The following is a 15469-nucleotide window of genomic DNA, read 5'->3' on the forward strand; positions in this document are numbered from 1 at the left end:
TGAAGTCAGGGAGTCTGATTCTTCCAGCTCCGTTTTTTTCCCCTCGAGATTGCTTTGGCTATTCGGGGTCTTTTGTGTCTCCATACAAATTTTAAGATTTTTTGTTCTAGTTCTGTAAAAAATGCCACTGTTAATTTGATAGGGATTGCACCGAATCTGTAGATTGCTTTGGGTAGTATAGTCATTTTCACAATATTGATTCTTCCAATCCAAGAACATGGTATATCTCTCCATCTGTTTGTGTCATCTTTGATTTCTTTCATCAGTGTCTTATAGTTTACTGAGTACAGGTCTTTTACCAACTTAGGTAAGTTTATTCCTAGGTATTTGATTCTTTTTGTTGCAGTGGTGAATGGGATTGTTCCCTTAATTTCTCTTTCTGATCTTTCGTTGTTAGTGTATAGGAATGCAAGATTTCTGTGCATTAATTTTGTATCCTGCAACTTTACCAAATTCATTGATTAGCTCTAGTAGTTTTCTGGTGGCATTTTTAGGATTCTCTATGTATAGTATCATGTCATCTGCAAACAGTGACAATTTTACTTCTTCTTTTCCACTTTCTATTACTTTTATTTCTTTTTCTTCTCTGATTGCTGTGGCTAGAACTTCCAAAACTATGTTGAATATAGTGGTGAGAGTGGACATCCTTGTCTTGTTCCTGATCTTAGAGGAAATGCTTTCAGTTTTTCACCACTGAGAATGATGTTTGCTGTGGGTTTGTCGCATATGGCCTTTATTATGTTGAGGTAGGTTCCCTCTATGCCCACTTTCTGGAGAGTTTTTATCATAAATAGGTGTTGAATTTTGTCAAAAGCTTTTTCTGCATCTACTGAGATGATCATATGGTTTTTATTCTTCAATTTGTTAATATGTTGTATCACATTGATTAATTTGCGTATATTGAAGAATCCTTGCATCCCTGGGATAAATCCCACTTGATCATGGTGTATGATCCTTTTAATGTGTTGCTGGATTCTGTTTGCTAGTATTTTGTTGAGGATTTTTGCATCTATATTCATCAGTGATATTGGTCTGTAATTTTCTTTTTTTGTAGTATCTTTGTCTGGTTTTGGTATCAGGGTGATAGTGGCCTCGTAGAATGGGTTTGGGAGTGTTCCTTCCTCTGCAATTTTTTGGAAGAGTTTGAGAAGGATGAGTGTTAGCTCTTCTCTAAATGTTTGATAGAATTCACCTGTGAAGTCATCTGGTCCTGGACTTCTGTTTGTTGAAAGATTTTTAATCACAGTTTCAAGTTCATTACTTGTGATTGGTCTGTTCATATTTTCTATTTCTTCCTGGTTCAGTCTTGGAAGGTTATACCTTTCTAAGAATTTGTCCATTTCTTCCAGGTTGTCCATTTTACTGGCATAGAGTTGCTTGTAGTAGTCTCTTAGGACGCTTTGTATTTCTGTGGTGTCTGTTGTAACTTCTCCTTTTTCATTTCTAATTCTATTGATTTGAGTCCTCTCCCTCTTTTTCTTGATGAGTCTGGTTAAAGGTTTATCAATTTTGTTTATCTTCTCAAAGAACCAGCTTTTAGTTTTATTGATCTTTGCCACTGGTTTCTTTGTTTCTATGTCATTTATTTCTGCTCTGATCTTCATGATTTCTTTCCTTCTACTAACTTTGGGTTTTGTTTGTTCTTCTTTCTCTTAGTTCCTTTAGGTGTAAGGTTAGATTGTTTATTTGAGATTTTTCTTGTTTCTTGAGGTAGGCTTGTATTGCTATAAACTTCCCTCTTAGAACTGCTTTTGCCACATCCCATAGGTTTTGGATCATCATGTTTTCATTGTAATTTGTCTCTAGATATTTTTTGATTTCCTCTTTGATTTCTTCAGTGATCTCTTGGTTATTTATTTAGTAACATATTGTTTAGCCTCCATGTGTTTGTGTTTTGTACCTTTTTTTCCCCTGTAACTGATTTCTAATCTCATAGTATTGTGGTCTGAAAAGATGCTTGACATGATTTCAGTTTTCTTAAATTTGCCAAGGATTGATTTGTGACCCAAGATGTGATCTATCCTGGAGAATGTTCTGTGTGCACTTGAGAAGAAAGTGTAATCTGCTGTTTTGGGATGGAATGTCCTGTAAATATCAATTAAGTCTATCTGGTCTATTGTGTCATTTAAAGCTTGTGTTTCCTTATTAATTTTCTGTCTGGATCATCTGTCCATTGGTGTAAGTGAGTTGTTAAAGTCCCCCACTATTATTGTGTTACTGTCGATTTCCTCTTTTATAGCTATTAGCAGTTGCCTTATGTATTGAGGTGCTCCTATGTTGGGTGCATTTATAATTGTTATATCTTCTTCTTGGATTGATCCCTTGATCATTATGTAGTGTCCTTCCTTGTCTCTTGTAACATTCTTTATTTTAAAGTCTATTTTATCTGATATGAGTATTGCTACTCCAGCTTTCTTTTGATTTCCATTTGCATGGACTATCTTTTTTCATCCCCTCACTTTCAGTCTGTATGTGTCCCTAGGTCTGAAGTGGGTCTCTTGTAGACAGCATATATATGGGTCTTGTTTTTGTATCCATTCAGCGAGCCTGTGTCTTTTGGTTGGAGCATTTAATCCATTCACGTTTAAGGTAATTATCGATATGTATGTTCCTATGACCATTTTCTTAGTTGTTATGGGTTTGTTTTTTAGGTCCTTTTCTTTTCTTGTGTTTCCCACTTAGAGAAGTTCCTTTAGCACTTGTGTAGAGCTGGTTTGGTGGTGCTGAATTCTCTTAGCTTTTGCTTGTCTGTAAAGCTTTTGATTTCTCCGTCAAATCTGAATGAGATCCTTGCTGGGTAGAGTAATCTTGGTTGTAGGTTCTTCCCTTTCATCACTTTAAATATGTCATGCCACTCCCTTCTGGCTTGTAGAGCTTCTGCTGAGAAATCAGTTGTTAACCTTATGGGAGTTCCCTTGTATGTTATTTGTCGTTTTTCCCTTGTTGCTTTTAATAATTTTTCTTTGTCTTTAATTTTTGTCAATTTGATTACTATGTGTCTCAGCTTGTTTCTCCTTGTGTTTTTCCTGACTGGGACTCTGTGCTTCCTGGACTTGGGTGGCTATTTCCTTTCCCATGTTAGGGAAGTTTTCGACTATAATCTCTTCAAATATTTTTTCAGGTCATTTCTCTCTCTCTTCTCCTTCTGGGACCCCTATAATGCAAATGTTGTCGCGTTTAATGTTATCCCAGAGGTCTATTAGGCTGTCTTCATTTCTTTGCATTCTTTCTTCTTTATTCTGTTCCGTGGCAGTGAATTCTACCATTCTGTCTTCCAGGTCACTTAACCGTTCTTCTGCCTCAGTTATTCTCCTATTGATTCCTTCTAGTGTATTTTTCATTTCAGTTACTGTATTGTTCATCACTGTTTGTCTGTTCTTTAATTCTTCTAGGTCTTTGTTAAACATTTCTTGCATCTTCTCAATCTTTGCCTCCGTTCTTTTTCCAAGGTCCTGGATCATCTTCACTATCATTATTCTGAATTCTTTTTCTGGAAGGTTGCCTATCCCCACTTCATTTGGTTATTTTTCTGGGGTTTCATCTTTTTCCTTAATCTGGTACGAAGTCCTCTGCCTTTTCATTTTGGCTATATTTCTGTGAATGTGGTTTTCCTTCCACAGGCTGCAGAACTGTAGTTCTTCTTGCTTCTGCTGTCTGCCCTTTGGTGGATGAGGCTATCTAAGAGGCTTGTGCAGGTTTCCTGATAGGAGGGACTGGTGGTGGGTAGAACTGGGTGTTGCTCTGGTGCGCAGAGCTCAGTAAAACTTTAATCCTGTTTTCTGCTGATGGGTGGGGCTGGGTTCCCCCCCTGTTGGTTGTTTGCCCTGTGGCGACCCAGCGCTGGAGCCTTCCCGGCTCTTTGGTGGGGCTAATGGCTGACTCTGGGAGGGCTCACGCCAAGGAGTACTTCCCAGAACTTCTGCTGCCAGTGTCCTTGTCCCTGTAGTGAGCCATAGCCAGCCCCTGCCTCTGCAGGAGACCCTCCAACACTAGCAGGTAGGTCTGGTTCAGTCTCCTATGGGGTCACTGCTCCTTCCCCTGGGTCCCGATGCGCACACTACCTTGTGTGTGCCCTCTAAGAGTGGAGTCTCTGTTTCCCCCAGTCCTGTCGAAGTCCTGCAATCACATCCTGCTAGCCTTCAAAGTCTGATTCTCTAGGAACTCCTCCTCCCATTGCCGGAACCCCAGGTTGGGAAGCCTGACGTGGGGCTCAGAACCTTCACTCCAGTGGGTGGACTTCTGTGGTGTAAGTGTTCTCCAGTTTGTGAGTCACCCACCCAGCCGTTATGGGATTTGATTTTATTGTGATTGCGCCCCTCCTACCATCTCATTGCGGCTTCTCCTTTGTCTTTGGATGTGGGGTATATTTTTTGGTGAGTTCCAGTGTCCTCCTGTCGATGACTGTTCAGCAGTTAGTTGTGATTCCGGTGCTCTCGCAAGAGGGAGTGAGAGCACGTCCTTCTACTCCGCCATCTTGAACCAATCTCCCTGATAGATTTTATTTTTAAATTCTAATATTGCTATCCACTAAAATTAAAGATTTTAAGTACCTTTTCACATGAAAATATTTACCTTAGAAATCTTATTTTTCATAGAAAAATGAAATCTTATTTTTTCTAAATGTCTTTTACACCCTAGAAAAGATATGAGAGAACAGCAAATTCCAATAAAAGATTAGTACACTGAATTATGTAGGGAAAGCCTGGAAATATTTAGTATTTTACTTCCTAGAGGAAGTAAAAAGAGGATTAGGCTTAACTGAGGCCTAATCAACCTTCCTTGGAACAGACCTTTACAAGAGGACTTCATTATTTTCTTTCAAGTATCTGTCTAAAATATGAGAGGGCCAAGCCCACAAATAATTACAATATGAACTTGCAATTCACATATACACATTTGGATGACTGATGTCATTGCCTCTCAGGTTCCATTAATGAGAAAAAGAGACTCTGTTTGTATTAATTAGAGATTTGTTTTGAATTCCCTTGTCCCTTCTCAGCAAATTTATGCCAATAGATGAAACACAATATTGGTGATCTAATCTAACAAGTACATATCAATAGAAATATGTATACTGATGAAGAATAAACATTGATTTATTTTACAGAGCTCAAAGTTTTTTTAAGAAAAAGAAATCATAAAATATCAAGTACTTAAGCAGAACAGGAATTTATATAACCAACCTCAGTTTAGGAAATTTAAAATAATATAAAATACAGCAAGCATCTGGTCTTACTTTGATCAGCAGCACTGTCTCTATGCTTCTCATGTCAATTAGGCTATTTGTGACAACTGCATTATCTATTTCTAAAGCTGTCAGAACCGTTGGGAACTCTGGATGATAAGCAGCTCTAGGAGACAAAAATATATAAGGATTAACTTACCAAACTGTAATTATATATGTATATTTTTTAAATGGGTGACGAGATGATGGATAGTAACAAGACATGGAAAATATGTGATAACGTTTGAAAACATCTGTAATAGGTTTATTTTATTTTGTTAGCAAACATTTATATAATACTATGTGCTAGGCACTGTTCTAAGCATATTATAAATACAGTTGACCCGTGAACAACATGAGTTTGAACTGCATAAGTCCACTTATATGTGGATTCTTTTTCAATAAATACAGTATGCACTGCAGTACCCGTGGTTGTCAGAATCAGCAGATGTGGACTGTGGCTACAGAGGGCCAAGTATGGGGCTTGAGCATCCACAGATTTTTATACTCACAGAGGGATATCCCTGCGGAAACCTGTATTAGCTCATTTAATCCTCAAAACAACTATATGAGATAGATAATATTATTCACTCTATTTTTTTTTTTCCCCAAATGAGGAAGCTTCAGAGAGTTTAATAAGTTCCCCAATGTCATAAAGGTAAGAGGTCAGGCTAGGATTTAAACCAGGCAGCTCAGCTCTAGAATCCAGATTCTCAATCATTATGTCCTATTGCCTGTTATACTTAATCATTACAGTTTTCTTAAATCTTATACTCTATCATACAAACATAAAAGTCATTTAATTAAAACACATTGGGAAATGGCAATGGCATTCTTACTGCTTTCTTAGTTCTAGAATTCCAAAACAAAGAAATATCTTTGTATATATATGTTTTCCACTTATTCATTCATTAATTCAACATGTATTTACTGAGCACCTACTACGTGCCAGATGCTGTTCAGAGGATGAGGAGATAGCAGTAAACAAAACAGACTATATCCTTCTCCCCATGGAGCTTACATTCTACTGAAAGGAGACAGAAAAATCAAGAAAAAGTGGCATACCGTGCTTTTTCACACAGAAAGGGTCAGGAAAAGCCTTACTAAGGTGTCAACAGGCAGACACCTGAGGAAATGGGAGTTACATCAGCATACTGAAGAAGAGCATTTCGTGCCCAGGGAGCAGCATTTGCAAAGGCCCTAAGAGGGCTGTTGGAGAAGCCGGGAGGCCAGTATGCTGTGGTGGACGAGCAGTGCTGCGAGTGCTACTGGACACAAGGACAGGAGAGATGGCAAGAGGACAGGTCATGTGGGCCTGAGAGGTCGCAGTTAGGCCTAAAGAGGATGAGAACGTACAGGATGATTTGAGCAGAGGAATGACACGGTCTGACTTTACTCTGGCTGTGATACTGAGAGTGTGGATGGAAGGGAACCAGAAGCAAAACTCACTTGAGATATGATAATGGCGTGAACCAGGGTGGCACTACAGAAGTGTTTAGATCCTGGATACATTTATAAAGTATAGCCAGTAGGATGTGGGATGGCAGAAAGAAGTCAAGGATGACTGAGGTTTTGGCTTGAGCAACTGAAAAATGGAGATGGGGATGACTATAGGAAGAGCAGTTTTTAGGGTGGATCTCAGGAGTTTGGCTTTTAGATATGTTAAGTTTCAAATGTCTTTTGGACATCAAAGTGGAAAATATAAATTGAATGTATTATATTCTGGAGTTCAGAGGAAAGAGCCCAGCTAGAAACATAATGTGGTGATCATCCGTGTATGGACTATATTTAAAGCCATGAAACTGGATGAGTTCACCCAGGAAGTAAGTGCTGGGAGTAGGTGCACATGGAGAAGAGGTCTGGAACACTGATACTGGAGGTTCCCAAGTGAGGAGAAATAAGCAGAAGACATTAAAAAAGAATACCTAGAAATTTGGGAAAACAAAAAGAGTGACATCCTAGGGACCAAGTAAAAAAAAGTGTTTCAGGAAGAATTAAACGATCAACTGAATCAAATACTGCTGGTAGGTCAAGTCAGGGAGGAGGAAGGAAGGACGACAGGACCAAGCCCAGCAAGGCTCACTGGCGCCTGGACAAGAGCTGCTCTGGTATGTGATGAAGCTATAAAAACTTGACTGGAGTAGGTTCAAGAAAGACGGGGAAGAGAGAAATTAGTGACACAGACAACTCCTCTGAGAAGTTTTTCCTGTTAAAAAGAGGCAGAGAAACAGGATAGTAACCTTAGGACAGAGTTCAAGTGGAAGTAAAAACAAAGATAGGAAAGAATAGGGGCTGGGCGCTCTAGAAACATCAAGCAGTGTCAGTGAAACAACGCAGGGAGTGAGGGGAGAGAGGATAGGGAGCCCGAGTCTAAGAGGGAGGGGACGTGGAAGGGGATTGTGGTGAAACATAGGCTCTGGCCAGTCCACTGAAAGCACATGTTTCCATGCTAGGAAGGAGCAAGTATTTTGGAGCAGGCACATGCCACTGCTAGACAGGGCTGATCCCACCAGCTTGCTCTAAAGCACCCAGTCACAACCAACCCTTCCTTTTGCTCTACTTCCCTGGGATGCACTTCATATTTAGTTTATATCACAATTAGCTGCCTGCTGAGAGATGCTGTAAAATCAGTCGAGGAAAACTAAAAGTAGGAAGGAATAGTAGCAATGATGTGTCAGTAATGAGACAAGGAAAGGACAAGTATGGAATAGGCTCACTAAACAACATAATGTAGAAAGCCTAAAGAGGACGGGAGGGACAAAGGAAAAACCGCACATCGAATTCCTGGCGAGCACAGTGAGCCTCACTGGTAAGAGGAATTATAAGACAAAATGATTTGATGATCCTAATTAAGCTCAGAAGAAAGCTTGAATAAAAACATGATTTCTAAAGCCAAGTAAAAGGAAAAATACCACAATCAAATTAAACATAGAAAAAACATGCTTAAAATGAAGGGCATTTTTAATGTTTCCAGATATAAGGCAATTGAAAAAAGTAAAAATTGGATTTATAAGAAAAAGTGGAGTGGGAGAGAAAAGAAATTTTAAAACAATCTGTTAATAGGAATATAAATATATAGGAATATATATATAGGAATATATATATAGGGATATATAGAGAGGACTATATATATGTAGGAATACACACACACACATACACGTGTATCTTTAAAAGTAAAGTGATTAGCTAGCCAGCAGCTAACAAAGAAGGCAGTTTGGGTGTGTTGCCCTTGAGAAGGTTTGTTAGGGTCATTAAAGAAAACAATCACAGCTCTTTATGGAATCTGTAAACCACCTAGAGTTGAACTGCGAGTAATGAGTGCCAAAGTTCTTCCGTACACCCTCCCTCTTAACGTGGCCAGGTCTGCACCATTTCCCTCTTCAGTACAATTTCTAAGCCACACAACGTCTATTTCCCAGTATGTCTCCCAAAACAGAGCTCATGTAAGGACCTCAAAGGCGGGGAGTATCTCTCATTTATCTATGTATCTCCAATGCCTAAGATTCAAATTAAAGACGTGGCCTGATGGAATTTTACAAATCAGTAGTGTAGATATGGTTAACATTAAAAATGTTTTAACGTCTTTCTGAGCTTGCACGTAACTAAGCAAAACCAGAAACAGTATTTAATTGCTGATGCCTTACCTGTGTCTTACATCATACACATCATTCCGAAACTCAGAAACTATTATCTGTGGCCGTGAGGTCCCTGGTGAGTAAAACCTTTTCATCAGTGCCTGAAGCACTCTTTCATCAGCATGATTATGGCAACAATAGGCTTGCAGAAGTCCTTTTAAGCAAGATTCAATAGCCAAAGCAAGCTCAGGGTCCCGAAGATGAATGCAAGCTCCTAAAAGTGAGAGAAAATTATTAAAAAGCCCATAAATACTTGAAATATTAATGTAACTATCTTTATAATAGTTCATAAATGACTTTAAAATATTTTCATATGAAGCAATTTAAATGATATTATAGATCTTATTTTAACCAAATGGGAAATACCCCATCCCACTGGATACACTGGGGAGAAAACCCACCAAATCCTGTGAAAAGCTGTCTCGCTCTAATGTAAATCAACAGTATTTTTCCTACGTGTGTATATATATATATATAATACTATTCCAGCCTCTGAATGGTGTTTTGAAAATCAAGCCAAAAGGGTTATAGACTCTTCACTATTTTCTGTAAAACTGATTAATATTGAAATTTTAGATTTAGAGAGGGAAAAAAATACCTCATCTATTGAAATGGATCCTGGTATAGAGGTACATATCATTTAAATGAAGAGATATTACTACAATACTTAATACAGTACATAATACTGTACTTATACAGTACTTTACTAAAAAAGTATATTTATATTTATAGCATCATTTTCACCTAATGATGTACAGAATTAGAGATAACTCCTCAGAACTCAATTGATTTTTTTTTCTCATGTATATATGAGGATAACTAAATAACCTCAGGCTTATAGCTGAAAGAGGACTTAGAAGTAATGTTGTCCAACCTAAACAGAAACTTAAAAAGACAAGTCATTTTATCAAGTTTTACACAAAACTCAGGTGATTGGCCTTTTAACTATATCTTGATATCACTGAATTTTCCTACTAATCAATTACATGCAAATTAGTTCATTGATTTATTCATTCAGAAAAAATATCAAAACCAGATTATTCAACTCTATAATCACTTTTCCTTTTCCTAAGTTCTCTTTCTTTTGGCTTTTTTATGCCTAAAATATACAAGAGGAAAGTTACAAAGTTTAAAGTGATTTTATCATTATTTCTTAAAATATGTACAAAGTCTACGTATAACTACATGGTTCTTCAATAACAGCGTTTTAAAATTATATTCAACAGACTCCTTCCTGAACATAAAAATGTACTTCTAATTTTTATTATATCCTGACTAATTGGTGACAAATACCTAAAGGGCCTACAGGTTTATAGGTAAAATGCCCCCGTCTGTAAGCATCATCTATGGCTTCCAGAAGAGCTGGAACATGAGGGCCAAATCTTTTCAGTCGATCAGTTTTACTATCTTTCAATTCTTTCAGTTGCCTCTGATTATAGTTCAGTGTATTCTTCACATCTAACTCTTCTCTCCTACAAAATACAAGTGGAAAAACAAAACAGATATGTGATACAGTTAAACAGAAATACTCAGTCTTTTCCCCTAATACCTGCATACCAGTGAATGACACAGCTGCCCTAAAAACTAAAAGTGGATTTCTTCATTTGAAAACAATTGTGTTACCTGGAAAAAATAGTCAGAAGACCTCACAACTTAGCATGGAAAAAAAAAAAAATGCAATCGTGACGAGGACTAGAAATCCCAGAAACTGTCCAATTCTACAAGTTTAAGAAGTCTTATTAGGAAAGTGATTTTAAAAGATCCCTTATTATGAGGAAGAAGAAGAACAACAAAAAAACATGCATTCTCTTTTCATATGAAGAGGAAAACTAGATGATTTTCAAATAACTGAAAAAAGTATAAGAATGTGGACACTTACTTAATTCTGGTATGTTCTTCTTTGTCCTTTTCTATGGCTTGCTGAAATTGTTCGATCTCTTGATTGATGGAACTTTCTTGATCCTGTAAGACCTTTACTCTTTCTTTTAACCAAGATATTTTTTTTTGCCTTTCCAACCGTTCAGGTTCCAAAGACTGATCAGCACTAATGGTAAATAATACAAAGTGGAAAATGTTCAATGAAAAACCTAACATTTAAAAAACATAAAGCAATGTGATAAAATTCCTTTAGCAATAATACAGAAAATAAAATATTCCATTTCACCTGGATTACTTTATTACAAAATGAGGTAACTATGAACATTGCAAAGTAACTATCTTACCTTTTTCTCAGTTCTTCAATTCTTTTGCAAAGCTGCTCATCATCTTTCTTTAATGCTCTATACTCGTTTAGGGAACGGTTGTATAAAACCTAAAAAAAATTAGACATACTTTAGTAAAATGAAAAAACAAATACCCCATTCAAGACCACTTTTGCCAAATCGTCAAATCAGAGGTTGAATATATGCAGAAATATATTTTTAAAACAACATACATATATGGCCATATGAAATCATTACATTTTTTAAAGTCTGAAAGCAACACAATTACAAAAACCTCTACTTTTAAAAATAAATGAACAGTATTTATAGTTGATATGCAATTTTTAATACTGGAAAATTTCTCTCACCTCAGCTTCATTATAGGTCCTTTTCTTAGAAGTAAGATCTGCTTTCAATGCCATACATTCTGGTGCTCGTGCATTTGTCTCTTGACTAATCTTTTCTAGTTTATCTTGAATATCCTTGTATTTTTCTTCTGCTTCATTAAGTCTGACCTTTAAGAAAATAACATTGTTGGAGTATATTTTATTTTTCTCCAATAAACAGAAAAAATAAAAAAATAATTATATATGGTTCACATTTCAAATAAACTTAATTTTGCTCTAACTAAACTCGAGACATTAGTTAGGTAAACAAACATAATTATATAAAGTGTTAAATATGTATTTTTTTAATTGAAATATTGTTGATTTACAATATTATGTTAGTTTCAGGTGTATAGCAAAGTGATTCAGTTATACATATACATAGATATATATAGATAGGTCCATATCTATCTAGCTAGCTAGCTAGCTAGCTATTCGTTTTCAGATTCTTTTCCATTATAGGTTATTACAAGATATTGAATATAGGTTCCCTGTACTATACAGTAAGCCCTTGTTTATTTTATATATAGTGGTGTGTATACATTAATCCCATACTCCTAATTTACCCTTCACCCCTTGCCCCTTTGGTAACCATAAATTTGCCTTATATGTCTGTGAGGCTGTTTCTGTTTTGTTAGTAAGTTCATTTGTATCATTTTTTAGATTCCACATATAAGTGATATCATATAATATTTGTCTTTCTCTGTCTGACTTACTTCACTTAGTACGATAATCTCTAGGTCCACCGATGTTGCTGCAAATGGCAGTATCTCATTATTTTTTATGGCAGAGTAATATTCCATTGTGTGTGTGTGTGTGTGTGTGTGTGTGTGTGTGTGTGTGTGTGTGTGTATGTGTATGTGTGTACCACATCTTCTTTATCCATTCATCTGTTGATGGACACTTAGGCTGCTTCCATGTCTTGGCTATTATAAATAGTGCTGCTATCAACACTGAGGTGCACGAATCTTTTTAAATTAGTTTTCATCTTTTCTGGATATATGCCTAGGAGTGGGATTGCTGGGTCGTATGGTAACTCTGTTTTTAGTTTTTTAAGGAACCTCCATACTGTCCTCCATAGTGGCTGCACCAATTTACATTCCCACCAACAGTGCAGGAGGGTTCCCTTTTCTCCACACCCTCTCCAGCATCTATTATTTGTAGACTTTTTGATGATGGCCATTCTGACTGGTGTGAGGTGATACTTCATTGTAGTTTTGACTTGCATTTCTCTAATAATTTGAAATGCTAAAATGTATTTTAATTCCACATTTAGCTTTCCAATAAATGTGCTATCTTCTGGGGATACAAAGATATAGTAACAACTGTCTTCAAGTAACACAATTAAAGGGAGGTAGACACAATTTAGCAGAGAAACAAACATGCAAATAGATCATGCAGTTTGGACGCAATAATGCTTAAGTAGGGTATGTATATTTATAATTGTGAAAGCACGAGGAAGAATTTATAGGTCTGTCAGGAAAAAGTTAGGAATGCCTTCAAAGAAGCATTTGAGCTGAAACTTGGAAGATTAATCAAAATGTACCAGGAAAAAAGCTGGGGAAAGGTGTTACAGGGAGTTGGAAAAGCATGTGGAAAGGCATTAAAACCATTTTAGGAATTAAAATTATTTCTGGAGCTTGAACTGAGAGGGTAGTGGTGGGAGATGAGATGAAGGGGTAGAAGGGCTCTGAATTCCATGATCAGCTTACAACTTAATCCTCTAGATAACAGGGAAACAAGATACAAAACTATAGGTAAATTTATAACGAAACTATATGTAAATCTATACGTACAATCACTTTGGAAGCACATGGAAGGCAAGGCAAAGGGAAAAATTAAAGGAGATGATGTCAGTAAGAAGTTAATGTAATGTTCTGGGACAAAAATAATTAGGGACCAAAATGTCGCACTGAAAATAGGAATAGATTGGAAGGGACAAATATGAGAACTATTTAGATCAGAGATCAGCAAATTTTTTCTAGAAAGAGCCAGATAGTGTATACTTCAGGCTTTGTGGGCTATAAAGTCTCTGTCACAGCTATTCAACTAGAAATGCTAAGTTTGAAGTGTCTGGAACATGTAGGTAAAGATGGGAAGACAAATATTTGAACCAAGTGCTCAGGATAAAAGTTTGATTAGGAGATACAGATTAGGGAATTGTCAATATGTAGGCTATTTAGGAAACATTATATAGAATGGTAGTGTAGTTCTGTTATTAAGACATCAGTAGTATAATCTCTATGTGTTTTATAAAAATTGAAGTTGGTCTAGGTGTTATACAAACTAAATATAATTCATCTATCTTCAGTTTAAATTAGGTTAATACAAGTTTAAAGTCTGCTTTAGACACTATTTCTTCAGAAACCTTCAATAGTTATTCTATAATCAATAAACAAGCATAAACTACGTGAAAGGTTTTATGTAAGACATGGTGGGAAGGATATAAATATAAGATAGTCCAAACCCTCCAGAAATTTACCATTTACTACACAGTCTGGCCAAATGCTTAAGTAGAGCAAATAGCCACAGAACTAAATATCATCCAACCTCAAGATTTTCCTCTCCCCACTTGAAAAAAAAAAATGAGTGTTTATTACTAAGACTGGATTTCACTTTTAGATTGGGGAGTATCTAAAGAGGAAAGCAACAAGGTCTTCCCCTATGACAAGCTAAGAAATGAAGCTGAGAAGAACTGAACGAAAATTTCAGAATATTCTCTCAGAAATGAAAATCTAAGGTGAGAGAGGTGGGTGGGGTTGAATTTCCATTTACTACCTGAAGAGGGAATAAGAAATTCAGCCCAGAGATCACTAAGTAAATGTACTGTCTTCACCATTTCCGTTACTTTTACACAGTCATCTATTACCTTTCACGGATTAATGTTATAACCCTTAAAAGGAAAAAGACTGACCTGCTTATCTTAGGGGTAGACAGGAAAAAGTAAGGTGGGAAAGATTACACCCCATACTACAACTAAGCCTGGGAGCCAGAAGTTCGTAAGCTAAGTAGAACAAAATACTAAGATGTAAGTCAGTCACACTGAGTACACGGGGGCTCCTATAAAGAAAGAAAAGGCTAGGAGATCTACCTCCAGCACGACAGCAGAGAAATTCCACAGTCGTGGCTGTACAACCTTGTGAATATACAAAAAAACCACTGAACTGTAAACTTTAAATGGGTGGATTATATGGTATATGAATCATGTCTCAATAAAGCTGTTAAAAAGAGAATGGCAAGGTAAATATAAAGAGTGGGTCTGCTCTGTGGTACAAAGGTCCATATGGAAACCCTCAACAGAAAATTACTCCCTTTATTTACCCCTCAACCAACTTCTACCTCTGTATAAAAAAAATATAATTACCTGCTGTTCTTCCGTTTTCCTCTCAAGTCTAGCAGCACGATCTTCTCCAATTTTGATGTTATCTCTGATAGCATTCAGTTGTTTTTCAATTTCATTGACCTAAAAAGAAATTATATAGCAAGTCACATATAAGACTAACTACAACCAAGTATATTCTGTATATTACAAATATGTGTGAATAAGTAATTAAGTGAAAATTACCACTGCCCAAGCCATTTCATGTTTCAAGTATTCCAGATTGGTCTTCATTGTACTTAAGCCAGCAATACTTTGAAAACGTTCTTCTTTCTCCAAACACTGGCGCTTTAGTTCAGTAAGTCGCTTAAAAAAAGAAAAAAGAATATATTTCTTACCAATATTGAAGAGACAAGACTTTCTGCAAATGTATTTCTTTTGAATACTGCCTAAACAAGTACTGAAAAAGATGTGCTAGGAAATGACTTCTTTAATTAAAGCAAAAATAAAAAATATTTTTGGTTCTTTGGTATACTTTTACTAAGTGCAATCATTTTGTTAATTTCTGCACTACAAAAATGACCAGATACTCTTCAAATAAAGAAGAGCAAAGGAATAACAGTTTCAAGACCACACAAGTATAGACAATACTCAGTGTCTCATTTTCTCTCAATTCCCTACCTGATAGACAGACTGGACTATTC

At 36.4% G+C, this 15469-nt stretch overlaps 1 protein-coding gene across 2 annotated transcripts in view; it reads right to left on the reverse strand.

Moving 5' to 3' along the window:
* Nucleotides 1–15469, reverse strand: part of SMC6 (structural maintenance of chromosomes 6) — a 74064-nt gene that overhangs the window by 31316 nt on the left and 27279 nt on the right. For both annotated transcript variants that reach the window (XM_061211147.1, XM_061211148.1), the window contains exons 9-16: nucleotides 15012–15131; nucleotides 14811–14909; nucleotides 11429–11575; nucleotides 11082–11170; nucleotides 10739–10903; nucleotides 10153–10331; nucleotides 8869–9073; nucleotides 5237–5351 (exon numbers count right to left, since the gene is read on the reverse strand). In XM_061211147.1, coding sequence (XP_061067130.1) covers nucleotides 5237–5351; nucleotides 8869–9073; nucleotides 10153–10331; nucleotides 10739–10903; nucleotides 11082–11170; nucleotides 11429–11575; nucleotides 14811–14909; nucleotides 15012–15131 — 1119 coding nt within the window. The remainder of the gene's footprint in view (nucleotides 1–5236; nucleotides 5352–8868; nucleotides 9074–10152; nucleotides 10332–10738; nucleotides 10904–11081; nucleotides 11171–11428; nucleotides 11576–14810; nucleotides 14910–15011; nucleotides 15132–15469) is intronic.

Source organism: Eubalaena glacialis, chromosome 14 (assembly GCF_028564815.1).
Source record: "Eubalaena glacialis isolate mEubGla1 chromosome 14, mEubGla1.1.hap2.+ XY, whole genome shotgun sequence".
Classification (NCBI taxonomy): domain Eukaryota; kingdom Metazoa; phylum Chordata; class Mammalia; order Artiodactyla; family Balaenidae; genus Eubalaena; species Eubalaena glacialis.